This window comes from Myotis nattereri, assembly GCF_964212035.1.
Source record: "Myotis nattereri genome assembly, chromosome: 11".
Lineage (NCBI taxonomy): Eukaryota > Metazoa > Chordata > Mammalia > Chiroptera > Vespertilionidae > Myotis > Myotis nattereri.
The window spans coordinates 72,421,141-72,441,206 of NC_138086.1; the positions used below are offsets into that span (position 1 = coordinate 72,421,141).

Below are 20,066 nucleotides of genomic sequence, written 5' to 3' on the forward strand. Positions count from 1 at the left end.
TTTTGTGTACTAATGTAAATTGTGTTGTTTTAAATGTCAAATTCCAATGTCATTGTTAGTATATAGGAATGTCATTTACTTTTGTACATTAATAGTAACCTGCAATTTTGCTATAATAGTCTCTTATTAGTTTTAGGAGTTTTGTTGTTGTTTCTTTGGGTTTCTACATAGACAATCATATCATTTGTGAACAAAGACAGTTTTATTTTCTCCTTCCCTATCTGTATACCCTTTATTTTCTTTTCTTGTGTTATTTCATTAACTAGTTTTTCCAGTCTGATGTCAATAGAAGTAGTGAGAGGTGAGAGCCCTGCCTTGATGCCAGTCTTAGAGAGAAAGCATATAGTATAGAAAATATTTGCTAATGAGATACTTCAGTGTGTGTGTGTGTGTGTGTGTGTGTGCGTGTGATTCTTATGTCATGTAAAATTGGAAATACCATTATAATTTAATATGTTAAGAATATTGTTCACCTTAAATTAAAATCTAATGAACTATTTTTGCAAGTTTTTAAATTTCATAATAGAATAAAATGCATTATATGTCACCATGATAATATATTCTATATTGTGTATATAACCACTAACCTAGCAATTCAAAACTTTTCATGTTACTTTTTGTTTAGAGGATGTTTTGAATATTATTAAAAATGAAGGCTTTAATATACTGATGCAAAGGCCAGTGGTATTATCAGAAGAAGAGGCACGAACTCTGTGCAAGGAATATGAAAATGAAAATTATTATGAAAAGGTGATAGAAAACATGACCAGGTAAAATAAACTTCAGGTGTAGAAAGCACAGTCTGATTTATTTTTGAATTATTTAAATCTCCTCTTAACCTTTCTGCTCAAGTTGCCAAGCCTCTCAATTTTGTAAACAAGCGCTGAGTCTGCTTTTTGAGCCAGTCTGCCTCCCGTGTCGATTCTCTGTTCAACTGTCCGTCTTGTCTAGTCCTCCTGGAATGTTATTGGAGCAATGGAAATACCCCAGGTGTAGTGGCTGGAGTCCAGTTGAGTTAAATGCCAGGAACCCAGGGGGTGCAACATCATCAATTCCAAGCAGAGAAAACTGATTGACTCTCAAGGGCTTTGGTAATCTAAAGATCTAGGAGAGGCAGGAGAGGCTAGAAATCTGTCAGGTTTCTAAAAGCGTAAGTGAAATAACGCCTGGGGCTGAAATCCAGCAGGAGGATATAAATCAGCAGGAGTATAGGATCAATATAGGAACCATTGTATTAGAACCAAGGCCCCCTTTCCCCTTTCATTTCTCTGCTTTCATCCTTTTATAAATATGCTTTAAAGAATACACCAATGGAAATTAATTTTAGATTCGGTAAAAGGGTTATCTTGACTTTTTGTAGTCTATTTAACAAATATACTTGTATTATCTCTATATAATTAGCTACTGAGTCAGACTTTTATTAACTTTGTTTTTAATTTTCTAACAGTGGTCCATCTCTAGCTCTTGTTTTAGTGAGAGAAAATTCTTTACAACACTGGAAAGAGTTAATTGGACCAAGTACTGTTGGAGAAGCTAAAAGATATCTTCCGAACAGGTTGGATTCATATCATAGGTCCCAAACTGTTTTCATAGGAGCCATTTTAATTCCCTTTTAGATACGGGATATAGGAACCAGAGTTCTAGTTCAAAGGAGGTTCTCAGGGTAGCTGCTCTTCCTGGGTCAGAGTGGACTGCTATCGGCTGGAGGCCTAGCCCAGTGCCAACCCGAATACTGCCAAGGTTTTGCAAGAGAAGGCTGCGGGCTGTTTGGTTTGGAACTGGAAAGTAAGTGATGGGCACCCAGACAAAAGGCCAACTCTTGGCAGAAATTGCAACCCCGTCCACTATTTAGGAGAAATTCTTTTGAGAAGGGTGTGATGGCAGCTTCAGGTTCTTTAGTGGATCATAAGCATTTCAAGACCATCATGACTGACTTAATATGCAGTCTCTACTTGGGCAGGAACCGTTACTAAGTTAGTCAACTAAACTTTGCAATCAATTTAACACATGGTATGCTACCTGGCACATAGGGGGTACCCTGTAAATATTTTTGACCTTAACTGTTAGGCTTGCTATCACCCGGGGGCGGGGGGGTGGATAGTGTCTCATGCATCTACATTCTTGGGAGGGAGCTGATGGAAACGAACTGAATTGCAATTCGCTTGAATTCTCTGTGCCAGTTGCAGAGCAGGATTCAATACAGGGAAGGAAGGCTCTTGCTTCAAGTGAGCAAGAATAGAGGTGCTCTATCAGGCACAGCAAACTAGACACATTTGTTTACACAATAACAGTACTTATGAAGCATCATTGACATAAATATTGAAATAATCTTCTTTTGGGCAGGATATCTTGAACCTGACTTGTCTTGAGTGGGCACCATTTATCCCCCCTATTTAGCCTGCTCACTTAGGTCTTTGCTCCTGTACCAGAAAATAACTATCAAGGATAATGTGGGTTGACCACTGTGGATAGTGTGAGCAGAGTGTCCTAGGTCCTCTTAGTGAAATGTTGCATAGAATTCAATGCATAGCATTAGAGAGAGAGGAACGACTCTCAACACAAAGCCTATGCCTGTAGGCACACTCTTCTAGCAATTGTGGTTCCAGGTGTGGAGGGAGTACACCAGCACAGAGACGTTTCCTCCAGGGGAAGCTCCGACTGACTGCCTCTCCCACCCCACTGTTGTGAGGATTCCCATCCAGAGCCCTAATGATCCCTATCTTGCAACTAACCCTGACCATTCTGTTTGAATGGTTCCCCTTTTCCAGTTTCATTGGTTCCACCCAGGTCGTTCATGTTGTTTTAGAGATAACTGTCAACAGAGCTCTGTCCCTTTTCTGCACGCAAGTAGCAGATTTTGCATTCTGCATTGCTTAATCTGAAATACGGTCACTTTGATAAAAGATAAATATAGTAGCCCCTCTAAGCTATCCTTACACATGCACACACTCACACTTACAAATGTATATGCACTTTTTTCAATAATCATGTCTAGCAGCATAACAGAGGGGCTGGTTGTAGTCCTCTGCCTTGAACGGTGTAAGTGCTGGTGATCATTTAAGCTGTTTTGTCAACCATTGTGCAGATTCCCCATCCCTGGCAAGCACAGGCTCCAAGGAACTTAGGCCACAAGCATCTCCAAATCAGGGTGTGAGAATCGTCAAGGCCTGAGTGGGAAGGTCAAGTTGGATAAATCAAAAATGGGTCACTGAAACCCGAGAGGCACAAAGAGAGTCTTGAAGCTGAAGCTAGAAAGCCAAGTTTCCAGTGATGTCACCCTATTAAATAAACAGGAAGGGACACTATTCACCATCACTGGATTTTACACTCAAAAGTGCGTGTAAAAGGCAGAAAGTACAATGAACAGTGAGCTTCTCCTCTGTTAAAATATACATAGATAGATAGATACATACATGCATGCATACATACATACATACGTACATACATAGACAGATAAAGACAGAAAAAAAGGGAAACAAAAAACATCAACAATTCACGTAAGAGATATATATTTATCCATTGTACAGAAACAGAACCAGACTAATTATCTAACCCAACATGAATTGTCCAGGACCATCAGCATCCCTACTGCTTCTTCTTTTTTAAAAAAATATGTTTGTATTGATTTCAGAGGAGAAGGGAGAGGGAGAGAGAGATAGAAACATCAATGATGAGAAGGAATCATTGATCAGCTGCATCCTGCATGCTCCCCACTGGAGATCGAGCCTGAAACCCGGGCATGTGCCCTTGGCTGGAATCGAACCTGGGACCCTTCAGTCCACAGGCTGACGCTCTATCTACAGAGCCAAACCAGCTAGGGCTCTACTGCTTCTTTATACACAGAATTGTCCTGTAGGCTCCTCCTTTGTTGCTGCTCTTGCTTACTGGGAAGTTTCCACTGCAGTTTCTCCTGGATTTAAAGTTTATAGTTTGGTATCTTTGGTATAGAGTCAAATGCCATCTTTAGTGCTTGATACTATTTTTTTTAAATGGTTTTATTTTATTTTTTTATATTTAATATATATATATTTTTTATTATTGCTTAAAGTATTACAAAGAGTATTACATATGTCTCCTTTTTTTCCCCCCTGCCCTTGACAATCCCCTGGCCTCCCCTACCCCCCAGTGTCTTATGTCCATTGGTTATTTAGTGATCAGGATTCCGTGCTTTGTCACCGTGCTAGGGCATCCATTCCTCCATTCACAGTTATCTGTCAATCTCCATTATCAGGATTATTTAAAAGTCCATTTCCTTCCTCCCTCCCTCCTTCCTTCCTTTTCACCTTCTCTCCCTCCCTCCCTCCCTCCTTCCCTCCTTTACTTTCATTTATGTCTTTATTTCTTCCTTTCTAAAGACTATTACATCCTTGAAATGAAGTCGCATGCCCCAGACCATTCTGTAATTAATTACTTTTTAACTATGTCTAGATCAGGGATGAGTTGCTTTTGTTTGATAATTTTGAACAATTTATACAGTGTTATATTGTGCTCTATGTTATGTTATGTTGTTATGCCATAATAGTTTTTAACTTGTTTTCTTTTCTCAAGTTTGTGTGTACAATTTGCAATGGAAAACCTACCGATCAACCAGTTGTATGGAAGTGACTCACTTGAAGCTGCCGAAAGGGAAATCCAGTATTTCTTTCCTCCTCAAAACACTTTAGCAGTGATTAAACCTCAGGCAACACTCAAAGAAAGAGGTAAAGATTTAAAAATGAAAGCCAATGTGTACATTTTCTTCAAGTTTAGTGAAATTTTTCAAACTACAGAAAAGTTGAAGGAGTAATGCCAGTTCTGAACATAGGCAGAGGATAGCCACTCAAGCTTAAGCTGTGGGTGAAACTTTGACAAGATTTACTTTATTTAACTCCCTCAGTAGCTCCCTTCTACTTCAGGAGGAAGAGTTCAGATTGGCTCTCACTTTCAATTTCGATCTAGCAAGAAGTTTCCTGGTCCTGGTAGCAGAGATGAAACATGTCTTAACATTTAGCTCAGGAGCTGGTAACCTCCTCTCCCGCTTTCATAGTCCACTCGATGATTCAGGTGGCTTCTGGAAAGATGCATCTCAGAGATGAAACACCTACAATAGCATATTAAAGTTCTTCTGAATGTCAGTCTGGTGCTTTTCAAATTCAATTTAGTTGAGCATAGTTTTGCCTTTTAAAACCACGGTATGCAAATAAAGCTATTACCATCCTCAGTTATTTCAATCTACTTGAACATGGAGCAAAAGTGGAGGCAATCTGTACGATGAGCAAATATCTGTTTTCTCTAGAGATGATCTTCAACCGTATCAAAGAGGCTGGATTTGATATAATACAGATGAAGGAAATTCTGCTAACCAAAGAGCATGCTGACAAAATTTATTATAAAATAGCACAGAAAGACTTTTATAACAGTGTGTTGGAGGTATTATCTGAGTAAGTTTCTGAAATATAGTTCTTTGCATTATAAGGTAGTATCTGTTCATTGTAGAAACAGAAAAATATAAAAATTAATTAAAACATTCCATCTAATCTCATTCATGGAAAGACACCTTATTAATATTTTGGGTTCATTTTCCCTCTATTTCCTTCCTTTCCTTCCTATATTTCTCTCTCCCCTTCCTCCCTTCTTCTCCTTATTCCTTTTTTTCTTTCTTTCTCCTTCCTTCCTTTTTTTAAAATTTAGGTCTTCACATTAGATCTAGAGGCTATCTGGGTTTAAATTCCTGTTTACCAATATACTTTCTCTGTGTCTTAGTTTTCTTATATGTATAAAATGGGGATAATAATAGTACCTAACCCAGTGATGGCGAACCTCTTGAGCTCAGCTTGTCAAAATTTTGAAAAACCCTAACTTAACTCTGGTGCTGTGTCACATATAGAAATATTCATGTTTTTTTGATATTTACAACCATAGTAAAAAAAATTTATATTTTTTATATTTATTTTATATATTTAAATGCCATTTAACAAAGAAAAATCAACCAAAAAATATGTAGAAAGTGAACAAAAACAGAAAAACAATGTACATTTAGGAAAAATTAATAATAAAAACAATGATAATCAAATGGTACGAAAACTAGAAATTAGTGACTTTTTTGGTGCTGAAGTTTGTCTGCTAATTCTTCGATTGCAGGTTCATACTTGGTGCACTTCAAGGCCAAGCAAGCGCCACAAACTTCATCTGTTAGCCGGTTTCTTTTGTTCGTTTTAATATTATTTAATGCTGAGAACAGTCTCACAAAAATATGTGGATGAAAAAATCGTTAGCAAAGCCATCGCTAGATTTTTTATGTCGCTAAAAGTGTCAGGTACTCTGTTCCAAGCACTCAAAATTTCTTGTTCATATTGAGCTCTTCTTCATTATTCAAATGATTTCGTTCCAGATTTTCAAGTTTCGACCTTAAGTCGACAAACGCACGAGTCCAAATGCTACCTTGAAAATCTGCAAGTTGCATCTCTAAATCGTCAATTTGCATCCATTGGAAATCCTTTAATTCCAAAGTTCTGTAAACAACGACATCCGGATACTTAATTATTTTAATGGTCTGTTCTAGGCTTCTAAATTGGTCGAATCTTTCGCTGAACTGTTGAAATAGAGAGTTTACTATATTCTGGTACATAAGTGTGGACTCCATTCCACTCGTGGTAGTGGCCTTCTCGAAATACGTTTTTATCCGAGGAAAATACTTACAAGTTTCAGTTTCAATATCTCGCTTGAAAATTTTAAGTTTACTTTCAAAAGATTTGATGTATCCAAACATGCCGGCGTCCAACCCCAGCGGGTCCAGGGGTCCCCAAAGGTGTGGACGGAGTCGGCGAAGAAGGAATGACACGGAGGCAGCGTGCAGTTGATCAGCAGCCTAGCCAGGATCTCTAGCCAAGTTCTGGTCTGGATCTCCAGAGAGGTTCTGCTTAGGATCTCCAGCCAGGTTCTGTGTCCATGGTCTCTTGCTAGGTTCTCCAGCCAGGTTCTGTCCAGGTTCTCCAGCCAGGTTCAGTCACCAGGTTCTAGTCAGGTTCTCTTGCCAATTTCTGTAGTCAGGTTCAGTCCAGGATCTTTTGCCATGTTCTCTCGCTAGGTTCTGTCTCTAGGTTCTGAGGCCAGTTTCTGTCTAGGATCTTTTGCCATGTTCTCTCCAGCGAAGTTCTTCTGTCTCTAGAAAATGTTCTGTGTAGGTTCTGTGCCTAGGTTCTGTCTCTCTAGTTCTGTCTCTTGCTGTCTTGTTACATCTGTATTTATACCAGTTGATTCAATCCTATCAATCTCTATTACAAAGGTTAGGGCATTTCTTATCTCCATTCCAGGGAGTAAAGATTATGTAGCTTAAGCATGATTGTTTGTAGTTAAAGTGATTAATTACCCGCCTGGCACTTAGTTAAGAGGTTTTATTCCCTCCCTAACTTCAGGGGAAAATCCCTACCTGGGGAAACAACCTTTCTCAGAGAGGAGACCTTGGTCAAAACACATAGTGCCAAGAAAGTGAGCAAACATTTTAAGAACAGTATGCCATATATGCCAGGTCCTTTGAAACAGCAAGGATGGACCGGCTTCCGGCACAAACATAATGTCAATATTTTTGCCCAAACCTTGTAATTTTAAGTTCAGTTCATTCATATGAACAGAGAGATCTGTAAAAAACATCAAATTGCTGACCCACTTATGATCATTGATCTGAGGAAAGTTTGCCAGGTCCTTATTCTCAATAAATACCGTAATTTCTTCAAAGCACTCCACAAATTGCTCAAGTACTTTACCTCGACTCAGCCATCTCACATTATTGAACATCAGTAGTCCACTGTAGGTTGAATCAACTTCCTGTAAAAGTGCAGAAAATTCTCGCTTGTGAAGGGGTCGAGAAGCTATAAAATTCACAATTTTTGTTACAACTGACATTAAATCATTCAATTCTGAGAATGATTTGGCACACAACACCTCCTGATGGATAATGCAATGAAAAGGTACAAGTGGATGTCTAATAGCTTCCATAAACAATTTCAGGAATCCCACATTTTTTCCTACCATATTTGGTGCCACATCTGTCGTGACTGACACAATTTTAGAGATATTAATGTTTAGGTCACTGAATGTTTTTATGACAACTTTACTTATTTCGCTTCCTGATGTACTTATTGGCACTGATTCTAACTTTATCAACTCTTCTCTCATTGTGAGACCATCAGAATATCTAGCAATAATGGCCAACCGAGCATTTGATATGACCTCAGTAGTTTCATCAAGAGAAATCGAAAAATATTTACAGCTATTTAAGTCTTTTTTTAATTGATGTTGTACATTTTTGTTAAGATCTATTATTCTGTCTTTGATAGTATTTCAACTGAGTGGTAACTCAGAAATTCTTTTAATAATATCATCTTTATTTTTCATATCGTGAAACAGAGCGGGTGCACATCTTAGAAATGTTTCCTTAATAAATTCTCCGTCACTGAGGGCTTTTCCATGCTGAGTTATGGAGTGAGCAATACAGTAACTTGCTGTTGTTAAATTTGTAGAGCATCTTACAAATTTAATGATGGAATTTGATTGACTTTTATAGAGGTGTAGCTGCCTAGAAATGTATTCCTTCCTTTCATCGATACTTTTTTTTCAAGAGCTGACAATGATTAGTTTCAAAATGTCTCTTTACATTCCACGTTCTGCTTACTACCATTTCATTACACAGTATGCACAATGATCTGTTGTTTCTGTCGACAATCCCGTTCATCTCGGTCCATATGTCTTGAAAGGGTCGGCTACTGCTACTTCCACTTCCTTTATCATTCAGTCTTGCTTTTTTATTTCTTTTGATTCTCCATCACAAGGCTGCAAAAATAAATAAATATAAATCACGGCGTTTTTTCTAAAAGGTTGATAGGTTTCTTACCTATTAACTTTTTGCAGTGTTGTTGCACTGACTCCTGGTGCAAAACAATTCAAAGATAGTATGTATAACCAACAAATATATGATGCTATAATCAATTACCCAACACGCAGAATGTCTCGTCGAGCACTGTTGCACTGTATATCTTTTTTTTCTAACCCTCTCACTCCTGTCTCCTAACGAACATGACGATCACGTGCATCCATTTGCCGAATGCACCCGAACGCTCAGGAAGCTTACCCGAGGCACATGTTCACAATAACGAGGCCGTTTCCAGAATTGGGCATTTTGTCACTCGAGTAAAAATAAAATGTCATGAGTAAAGATTAATCTCTTTATAGTGCAATTCTTAACCTTTTTATATTAATGTCAATATTGGAACAATGTATCTTAGATGTTTTCACTATGTATCTTTGCTATGCAACACCGATGTACTTGTTTACATCCGGTTTTAGAATTGCATTATTGGTCATGAGTAACGTGAGTAATAATATTACTCGAGTGATGTGCAACTCATTGAATTATGCAATTTTTTGTCTCTGTCGATGGGTGTCTCCCAAAATGAGTTCGCGTGTCACCTCTGACGCGCGTGTCATAGGTTCGCCATCACTGACCTAACCTATAGGTTTGTTGTGAGGGCTAAATAATTGATACATTGAAAGTACTTGGAACAGTGCCTGGAATATATCTATAGATATAAACTACAGCATTTTTCTAGCAACGTTTTTCTATGCCTGTTGGAAGAGGGATAAATGAAACAAACAAAAAAGAAAGCATTAAATCACACTAATAAGTACAAAGAACAAAGAAAAGCTCTCTGGATGAAGCTGTGGCGTTCTGTCTGTAGCCATGTAGGCAATCTATACAGTTGTGAGTGGCCCAAGTCTCCTGAAAGCACTGTTATTTGCAGGGGTCCATCTTTGGTCATGATTCTGAGCAAGTGGAATGCTGTTGCAGACTGGAGGCGATTGATGGGTCCCACAGACCCAAGTGAAGCAAAGTTCTTGTCCCCAGACTCTCTCCGAGCCCAATTTGGAATAAATCTTTTGAAAAATGCTGTCCATGGATCATCTAATGCCACTGAGGCAATGCAAGCAATTCAAAATATATTTGAAGAGGTTGATCCTGAGAATCCCGAGGAAAACTAAAGTACAGTACCTCTCCAATAACTGTTATTTCCTTTTCTTGGGCTGTTACAGTGACGGGTCTAGGACAAGGTTGTTCCGATCAGAACGTTCCCTATGTTCCCGACTTAAACTATTTCCTGCCAGACATATTACATTGCTCCATAGCAACCTTGAAGCCTCAAAGCCAAACCTTGTGCAGGCACCTGGGACATAGTGGAGTAAGCAAGATATCCTTTGGGTTGCAAGCCTTGGTACTGAACTATTTGTGCCATCTCTCAGGACAGTCTTATGAAGTCCCTCTCCTTGACTCCCCTCCATTTCTCCTCTTCGAATTGCCAAGGTCTCATAAAGCGGCTGCTCTCAACTCTATTCATTGAGTGTTTGGAAACTTGGAACCTACTATCTATCTGTGGGTGACATATGATAATATGATAGGATATTCGAAACCATAAAGCAAAAGGCAGTCATTTCTATTCCTTGGCAAAGAGCAACTTATTTGGGGAGCATGTGGATTGAAACTGCTTAGTTGTTGATGGAAAACTTGAAAACGTTTCTATCCTGGGCATTGTGGGAAGTGGAGTGTAAGGTAGGTGACTTTTGCCATCAAACTTACTTGCCTTCTTTATTTTCAAAGACTCTTCACATGTGCAGTGTTGTCTTCAGCTGGATGAGCCAAATTGAGAATCCGTCCACATAATGAGAAAACATTGTGAAATGGAGCAATCCCTCCATACCCATTCAGGTTCCCGAGGGAAAGAAGAGTACATCGTTCCCTTAATGGTGTCATTTAGTCTAGGCTTTCTCTAGATGTAAGAACATTGTATCAAAACATTAAATGCAAAAATAAAAGTAGATTCTGTCATACTACTACTCATCCCATAAGTCTTATTTAATTACTAGAGGCCCGATGCACAGAATTCATGCAAAGGGCTCAGCCCCCACCACAGCAGCGGCTGCCTCTGCCTTGGCCCCCAGTGTGGCAGCTTTGTCTGGAAGGTCATCTGGAAGGACGTCCAGGAGGATGTCCGGAAGGATGTCCAGTCTAATTAGCATATTATGCTTTTATTATTATAGCTAGACTAAAGTGTGATTGTACAACCCATAAACATTTATGTTGGGAAAATGTGTATTGTATATCTGCTTGAACTGTGGGTTTTTGTTTAGTAAAACACTGGTTGAAAGTTGATACGTTCAGGGAGATGCAAATGTAATGGGGAGACAAAACTCACAAAAACTATCTAACCATAACTACCATAAGACAGTACATTATTAAGCATGACAGTGATGAATAATTTGTGTTGATGAGGTTAGTGCAACTACATTCTGTTTATAGCATCTAATAGCAACCTGGTATAGATCTATTCTAACATTTGCACATTCCTCCCTTTTTCTTTTTCTTATGATGAGGTGAGCATTATGAATAGTATCAGGGACTTCAAATTAGTGTATAATACAGTGCTGAATTGACTGACAGGTGTGTATTTTGATGGGTAGGAGCTTGAGAAGGTAAGAGATGAAATAGATCTTGAGTAAAGGGTACGATTTTCAAAATCGAAAGTAATGAAGCAAGAAAGCGAATTTAGTTTTAAAAGTTTCTAAGTAGGTATGTCTTGCTATTTATACACATATAAGGACATTTTGATGGCTGCTTTTACTATGCCTACTATACTAAATCATATCATTCTAAGGGATAGACTTGTGGGACTGTTTCAGACACGCTAGACTCTTATTCAGCTCATGCTATATGCTGGACACTGCCACAGGGCTGAGTACACACGGTCCTTGTTCTAAAGGAGCTCAGGACTCAAAAAGCAGGAGATAAAAAAAAAAAAAATTGGAGTGCTTTGAGCAGATGCATATAGGAGATGGCGAGGGAGAATGAGATACAAACCACCCAGGCAGGAGGCATTGCAGTAATCAATGTGGAAGATAACAGCAATCTGTAGAAATTGTGAGTTAGCGATAAGTGGAATGATTAGAGAATCCTTAAAAGGCTGCATTGCATCCACAGGACTTATGATTGATCACCACTCTTTCAAATAAATGGGAAAAGACAATGCTTCCTGGCTTGAGTAACTGACGAGGTGCTCCAACCATTTCAAGACAGGGGACCCAAAAGAGAAAAAGAAGGAAATGCCGTGAGTTCTGTTTTGCTCATGTGGGGAAGTAGGCATCTGGATTGGGAATAAGTCAGGCCCTCAGTGTAGCAGAGCTAAGAAGGCTCCATTGAAATGACATCAGCAAAATGGTAGAGTAGGCAGCTATAAACTCCCATCCCTCCTTGGGGACATTGAAAACATAAGCAGAAACTGTCAGGACAAACTTTATCAGAGCTCTGGAAAATAATCAAAGGTTTACTGTAACCAAATGAGTACTGAAGCAATAAAGGAGCAACTAAAAAACGGTATGAAAGCTTTGTGACATTTTTACTTGCCCCATCACTTCCCCAAATTGATCACATTCTTGAAGGTTACAGCCTGTGTTCTCAGCATGGGACTCCAGTCTTTGGTGCCAAAGAGAATAGAGCAGATATTATTAACTAACTAGAGGCCCAGTGCATGAAATTCATGCAGGGGCAGGGTTTCTAGGCCTGGCCGGCAATCGGGGCCGATCTGCGGGGTGATCAGGATGCCTTGGCTGGCCTGGGGCCTGCGGGCTGGGGACAGCTCCTGTGTTTAGTGTCTGCCCCCTGGTGGTCAGTGTGCATCATTGTGACCGGTTGTTCCACAGGTCATTCTGCCATTTGTTCGATTTGCATATTAGGCTTTTATTATATAGGGTTATTGTGTTTTTCTGTTCTAACCTGTCTGGAGGCTACCTGAAAGATGACACAAGGAACGTTGAAAACAGGGATGTAAACATGTACACCAATGTTCACAGCAGCATTATTCATAATAGCCAAAAGGTAGAGAACACTCCAGTGTTCATCAACAGAAGAATGGATGAACAGAAATGGTATATAAATACAATGGATTATTACTTAGCCATAAAAATGAATAAAGTATTGATACATGCTACAAAATGAATGGACCTTGAAATATTATGCTAAATGAAATAATCTAGACGCAAAAGGACAAACATTATATGATTCCCTTCGTACGAGGTACCTAGAATAGGCAAATTCATAGGGACAGGAAGTATACTAAAGGGAAGTAGATGTGGGAGGGAGGGAGAAATTGGGAATTATTGCTTAATTGGTAAAGAGTTTCTGAATAGGGTGATGAAAAATTTTGGAAATACATTGTGTTGTAAAATGTACAAAATCTAGTCACATTTGAATTATCAGTAAGGATGTTTCTCAAATTTTTAAAATTGCATTTTCTTCAGAATGCATTTTTTAAAAAACGAGGGTAAATTAATTATCAGCTTTCTTTGGATTATGCAGAGGAATAAGCATCGTGTAAATCTTCACCTTTCTCACTTCCTTCACATTCTGCTCTCCTTCAAATCAAATACTTTTATCTACTGTATACATGCTTGAGAGTGTTTGGGTATCCATAATATAGTTGTGTTAATTGGTGCATTGTTATTAAATGGTCTAGAACTTCAAAAGCATTAAAACGGTAAGCTCTCTAAAAATTAATAATGTACCTCACCAGCAGATGGCAGGCTTCACTCAGTTGTCTATATATGTGTACGGTCTGTACAAAGATTTTATAAACAAGATATTGAGAAAGGTTATTTCTTTTAGATTATAGAATTAGTCTTGGGGTAACTAGTCAGAAATCTAATAATGATCAAAGAGATATAGTCAATTACACTTCAGTTTTTGTTGATGTTGGTCTTGAGGGTATTGAATTTAGTGGGTGGGACACCACAGCATGAGGAAGGCACATGGGGGCTGGGATTAATCATACCTGGGAATACCTTCTTGGCCCTGGGAGAAAGGTTAGAAAAGGCTAGAAATTGTCAGGGCTCCAGCTAAAGGGGCTGATTTTGATTCTCAGCTGGACTTCAGGCAGAAAAACCACACATGTGTTTTGGACTACTGTCAATGAGGCAATTGGAGACTGCAGTATTGGTGGGCACACATTGAGAGCTCTGAGATGAGTTTTGTAAAAATGATGAGTAACACATGATAGTGAGGAGATGGGCTCCCAATACAAGGACTGGCTCAGAAGGTAGGCCAATGGTATGCCTGTCAGGGAAGCACCTCTATCTCAACAGCCAAGCAGAGCTGTGTCTTCATGAAGTTCACCATACAGAACATCCCCATTGTGTAGTACAGGCTTAGACATGCACCTTGACTCTGAAACCAGTTTCTCTGAGAGCCCTACTAAGCTCCTCTGGTGTCTTTCCAAGATAGGGCGCCTGAAGCATTCCCGATTTGATCCTAACAACATCCCCTCCCTGGATCCTGTTCCCTGTAAGCAGATGCTCTGGAGAAAACGAAATCATTTCCTAAATCGGGCTCTGCTCTATCTGAGGATCCTCCTCTTGGGCTCTCTAGGTGCCCTTTCTCTTCCCTGGAAGGACCTCCTGATTCAGATGCTTGCCTGAACTGCGTCTGAACTTGTTCACCCTTGGAGGCTACTTTGGACGAACCTCCCAAGCCAGTTATTTAAATGCTTTTAATAAAGAAGTAAATTTTCCACATGTTATTCAGCTGCTAAAATATTTCAATGACATAATAAATATTTGAAATTTTTAGAGGACTAGACATGTTAATGAACTTGAAAAAAAATCCATCCGTATGGTTCAACAGCAGCATTTTAGATACTTCGCAGTACCGTCATGGAATTTTATTCATAATACCATGTTCTGCTTAATGTCAGTTCTTTATATTGTACTGTAGTATTCATGTTATTACAAGTTGGTGAGATTTGGTTTCAGCCCTCTGGTTGTGAGTCTGCTGTCAGCTAAATTTTATTGTCAATCAAGTATGATCTTTTTCCCTCCCAAAGTATATCACTAATGTGATCCAAACTTCTAATTATAAAATGGTCCTCAACTAGATGTTGCAGCTACATATGTTAGCATTATTGAATTATAAAACTGTTCTCTTACAAATATGGCAGCTAGCTATATTAGGCTTATGCTATCCGAACAGGTAAAGGCAAAATTACACATCATAGCATTCCTTATTGCCATTAAATACCTCTAAAATGTTTGTGGTGGTTTTTTTGTTTGTTTTTGCATTCTAGTATAAAGAGACCTTCTTGGATAGGATAAATACGTAAAATCTGTAGTCATACTCAACACATTTTTTCTTCAATAAATTTTAAATAAACTATAAGAGACATAAAAGTTTTTGAGGTTTAGGGATTCAAATAGTGTATTGATGACAATTACAAAAGTCGACAGAGGCATTTTGTTGCCTGGCACCAGCACTTCATAGATTTTTCTGAAATGTAGTGGCAAAATCTCAATATTTTTATCACTGTCATACTGTGATGGCCATGAGGATGTGAGTCTAGACTCCAACCACAGGGGCCATAATTATCCAAGTATCCGGACACCACAGTCTGAAGTCTAGTGCTGCCTTTGCATCAAGACCAGGCTGTCCCTGGGCTGCTCCCGGTCAGTGACGGAGCAGTAGGATACAGAGGCAGAGCCATCCCAGGAGATGAGGGACTCCCTGATGCTCCCGATAGACTTGCCAAACGGTCTTTAACATCAAGGCAATCTGAAGTGCTTCCTTTCCTCTTTACAATTCAGCTCCCGCCTATTCTCTCTCTCAGGGGTTTTCTCTAATAGAATTCTTTCTCATTTACTTTAATTCCCTCTTGGTGTCTGCTGCTCTGATGACACAGATTAACAAACACATAATCAATGAAACAGTTTTCATGTCTGTGTAGCTTAAATTCATCTCATTTTTGTCGTATCTTCTAATTGTAAAAGCAACATGTTTATGAGAAAAAATGCCAAAAAACCTATCCATGACCCATTTTTTCTGGTCCTGAGAATTCAATAATAGTAGAAAAAATATTGTCACAAAACGGTGTCCTACCCTAGCATGCCTGGGAACCACATTTAAAAGTCTATTCTCACAAGTTATTGGCAAAACCAACTCTCATACAGTTATGTTTTGCAGCTGTGAAAAATGAAGATTTCATTGCATTTCTTACAGGGAAAAAATATTTATGTGTCATTATTAAATCCATGTATGCAAACAGGGAGAACGTATGAAAGGATTCATATAAAATGCTAATTTGACATTTGGGGTAGCTCTTTTGATATTTGGGGTGCTTTTGCTTTTCTTTTTGTTTATCTCTTTTGTTTGAATAATAAAAGGGGGATGTTTCTTTGCCATCATAGTGTCAAGAATTTCCTGGGGTTGGGAGGGGAGTACTGATGTTAACACAGATCCCCATCCAGGTACTTGATCTGAGAACACAATACTGCTTGCTTATTAGTTAAGTCACAAAGGTAACAACAAACTACAATTTTTGGCATGTCTGTCAGTATACCATATCTCGCAGTATAAAATGCTTTTTTCAAAAAGTATTTTCTGTTGGGAAATATGGTCAGTATTAGCACATATTATAACCTGAAGCAGAAATGTGTTCTCTTGTTGTTTCTTTCGTGATAGATGAGCATTCCCTCTAGTCGCACGGTTTTATGTTACTGAAAAACAACTGCACTTTGGTCAGCTAAAGTGAAGTTGAGTAACTCTGGGGCCCAAGATCTTTCTCTAGCTACATGTGTGACATCAATCAAGCCCTGACATCAACAAGCTAGATGATGACCTACAGCGTCCCATTCGACTTTTTCATTCCATGCTCCCAAATAACCATTTTTCTTTCTGAATTGGTGAAAACAGCAGGTAGAGACTTGTGGTAAATTTTTATTTATTTTTTATTCAGGAACTGGTTCCACCAAACAGGAGTATCCTTGAGCTAGCTCAAGTAAAAGAATTTTACTCTAAGTTTGCAGTGGACAATCTTCTAAGCACCCAAGGCCAGAAACCGAAAGGGTGGTCAGACTGCATTGGTTTAGAACTGGAAAATAAGAAAGTAAGGTTATTTATTTAAGTTCTCATATATCTTATAAGAAAGCTGGAAAGAGAAAAAAATCTATTGGCATTTCTGGTAAATCCTAATTCTTTGGTTTCTCTAGCTGATAAATTATATTAAACTGGATTCATTTAAAAAATTGAGATAGTTGCATAGGTTTCCCCCCGAAATTGAGAACTCTATCTTATCTATCTATCTATCTATCTATCTATCTATCTATCTATCTATTATCTATCTATCTATCTATCATCTATCTATCTATCTATCTATCTATCTATCTATCTATCTATCTATTTATCTGTCTTCTATACCCACTTCAGGGTGGTCAGTCATTCATTTCCCAGCTGCCTGGAGGTTGGGAGTGGCTCACAGATGAAGAGAGGAGCTTCACCATAGATGACATCCAGTTCCCAGCTAAATTTATAAAAACTACGGGAAGGAGGAAACAATCTCAGTGAGGAGTTGGAAAGTCAGCGCTTTGATACATCTATGGTCCAAGCATGCTGGAGGAAATGTAATAATATGATCTGGAACTTTCCCTGTGGTCATACTCCTCAGCCTAGCAATGCTACCTAAATGAACATCTCCAAAAACTACTTAAGGATGGGCACAGATATTAGCTATCAAGATGTGTGTCTATTCAGTATGTTCTGTTAAGAAACTAGCTAGTCCCCAAAACCACAAGGACTTGTTGAGTGATACATACCATGGAATATACCACAGTCATTGTAAAGGAGGTGGCATCAGCTTAATGACATAAGAACTATGAGTGAAGAAGGCAGGTTATGAAACAGTATGCATTATAGGCTCCTAGTTTTATTTTTTTCCCCAATCATAATATGCATAGGAAACACCTGGAAAATAATATACCAAAATACTAATAGTGAGTACTTCTGAATAGTGGTGAATGGGATTATGTAGGATTTTAATTCAATTACTTTTATTTTATTTTATTTATTGAATGCTTTATAGAAAACACACATTTACCATATTATTGAAAGACCAACAAAATTATTTTAAAAATAAGTGCCTCCAGTTGTCTTCAATTACAAAATGTGTTGGTAAACCTATAGTAAAATATGTTATTTTTTAAATTAAAGTAACCTGCTGGGGTCCAACCCCAGCAGGTCCAGGGGTCCCCAAAGGTGTGGACGGAGTCGGTGAAGACTATCTCTTCCTATGGTGGAGTCCTATCCGTCCCGAGTGCGGGGCGCTTACCTAGGGGGTCCCTGTTTGGGCGCCAGATACCGGGGTCCAACCCCAGCACGTCCAGGGGTCCCCAAAGGCGTAGACAGAGTCGGTGAAGAAGGAAGGACACGGAGACAGTATTCAGTTGATCAGCAGCCTAGCCAGGATCTCCAGCCAGGATCTCCAGCCAAGTTCTGGTCTGAATCTCCAGAGAGGTTCTGCTCTGGACCTCCAGCGAAGTTCTAGGATAATGTTCCATATCCTACTGGATCTCCTAACACAAGTTCTGGTTAGGATCTCCAGCCAGGTTCTGTGTCCATGTTCTCTTGCTAGGTTCTCCAGGTTCTCCAGCCAGGTTCTGTCCAGGTTCTCCAGCCAGGTTCAGTCACCAGGTTCTAGTCAGGTTCTCTTGCCAATTTCTGTAGTCAGGTTCAGTCCAGGATCTTTTGCCATGTTCTCTTGCTAGGTTCTGTCTCTAGGTTCTGAGGCCAGTTTCTGTCCAGGATCTTTTGCCATGTTCTCTCTAGCGAAGTTCTTCTGTCTCTAGAGAACGTTCTGTGTAGGTTCTGTGCCTAGGTTCTGTCTCTCTTGGTTCTGTCTTCTAAGTTCTGTCTTCTAAGTTCTGTGTCTTGCTGTCTTGTTACATCTGTATTTATACCAGTTGATTCAATCCTATCAATCTCTATTACAAAGGTTAGGGCGTTTCTTATCTCCATTCCAGGGAGTAAAGATTATGTAGCTTAAGCATGATTGTTCGTAGTTAAAGTGATTAATTACCCACCTGGCACTTAGTTGAGGGGTTTTATTTCCTCCCTAACTTCAGGGGAAAATCCCTACCTGGGGAAACAACCTTTCTCAGAGAGGAGACGTTGGTTAAAACACATAGTGCCAAGAAGGTGAGCAAACATATTAAGAACAGTATGCCATATATGCCAGGTCCCTTGAAACAGCAAGGATGGACCGACTCCTGGCAGTAACCCAACTCTCATAATTTCCATTTCAGAGCTAGAACCTCAGCTTTCCTCTCCATGTATTTATATTTACCTCCTCTCACATGTATTTAGGTGGAGAAATATTTAGGTGAGAAAAATAAACTTTTGACTCTCACACAAAGGCCAATTTCATATTTGTCATATTGTGAGCTAATGTTCATTTTCAACTTTTTCAAAATAATAAACAAATGGTGGCCTTGTTAACCTTTTATCAATTAATCAAACTGATAAATGTGCCTAGTTAAATTTTTGTGTGATAATCAATACATCATTTAAATATTCAAAGTAAGCAGTATTTAAATTTGTAAAGTCATCTCCAAACTACTTTCTTTTGCACTGAACAAAAAAAAACAAAAACAAAAAAAAAAAAAGGTCTTACATAAGCATTTTATCTCCTCCCCCATGGAGTTTCATTTCTAAGTCCCCTTCCCCAAAGAATTCCTACTATGCTAAGAAGGTGAATTAGGCTAGCAATGCCTTTTAATGGCTTTTCCTAGGTTTCTTTAGTTTGAATGCTATGCTAAACACCAACCTGGCTTCCTTAAGGGCCAATGAGATTTGGCTTTTGTACAGCAAAAACACTACCCTTTTGTGGGTCAATCTATTGGATTCCTTTAATTCTGTTGCCCTGGGGTAGCAGTGCAGGCAAAGTCAAGCTTTCAGGGGGAGATGAGTGCCTGTCCTATTTTTCCACTCTCCCCTGGCTTACCCACACACCTCACTTCTGTGTCCCCATGGCTATAGGTATGAAATAAAACAATTTGTTTAATTATATTGTGTGAATGCAACATGTACCTTATCCCTTTTCTGAAAACCAGGGACCATGGTACATCCTTTAGAGGAGACTTAACTCTTAAGCTTTCGGGTTGTCCTTTTACGTTCCTGAGTAGTGAATGGACAAGTGACCTTTTCCAGGTGCACAGTTGGTGTGTGGCAG

General features: G+C 39.0%; 1 protein-coding gene across 1 annotated transcript in view; it reads left to right on the forward strand.

The window, feature by feature from the left end:
* The window catches only part of NME8 (NME/NM23 family member 8), a gene marked incomplete at its 5' end in the record, with an annotated part of 35,312 nt that extends 24,453 nt beyond the window's left edge, over positions 1-10,859 (forward strand). Inside the window, 6 exons of the mRNA XM_081102002.1 lie at positions 626-770; positions 1,448-1,555; positions 4,549-4,700; positions 5,276-5,420; positions 9,777-10,015; positions 10,628-10,859. Coding sequence (XP_080958128.1) covers positions 626-770; positions 1,448-1,555; positions 4,549-4,700; positions 5,276-5,420; positions 9,777-10,014 — 788 coding nt within the window. The 3' untranslated portion in view covers position 10,015; positions 10,628-10,859. The remainder of the gene's footprint in view (positions 1-625; positions 771-1,447; positions 1,556-4,548; positions 4,701-5,275; positions 5,421-9,776; positions 10,016-10,627) is intronic.
* Between the last annotated feature and the right edge of the window lie 9,207 nt (positions 10,860-20,066).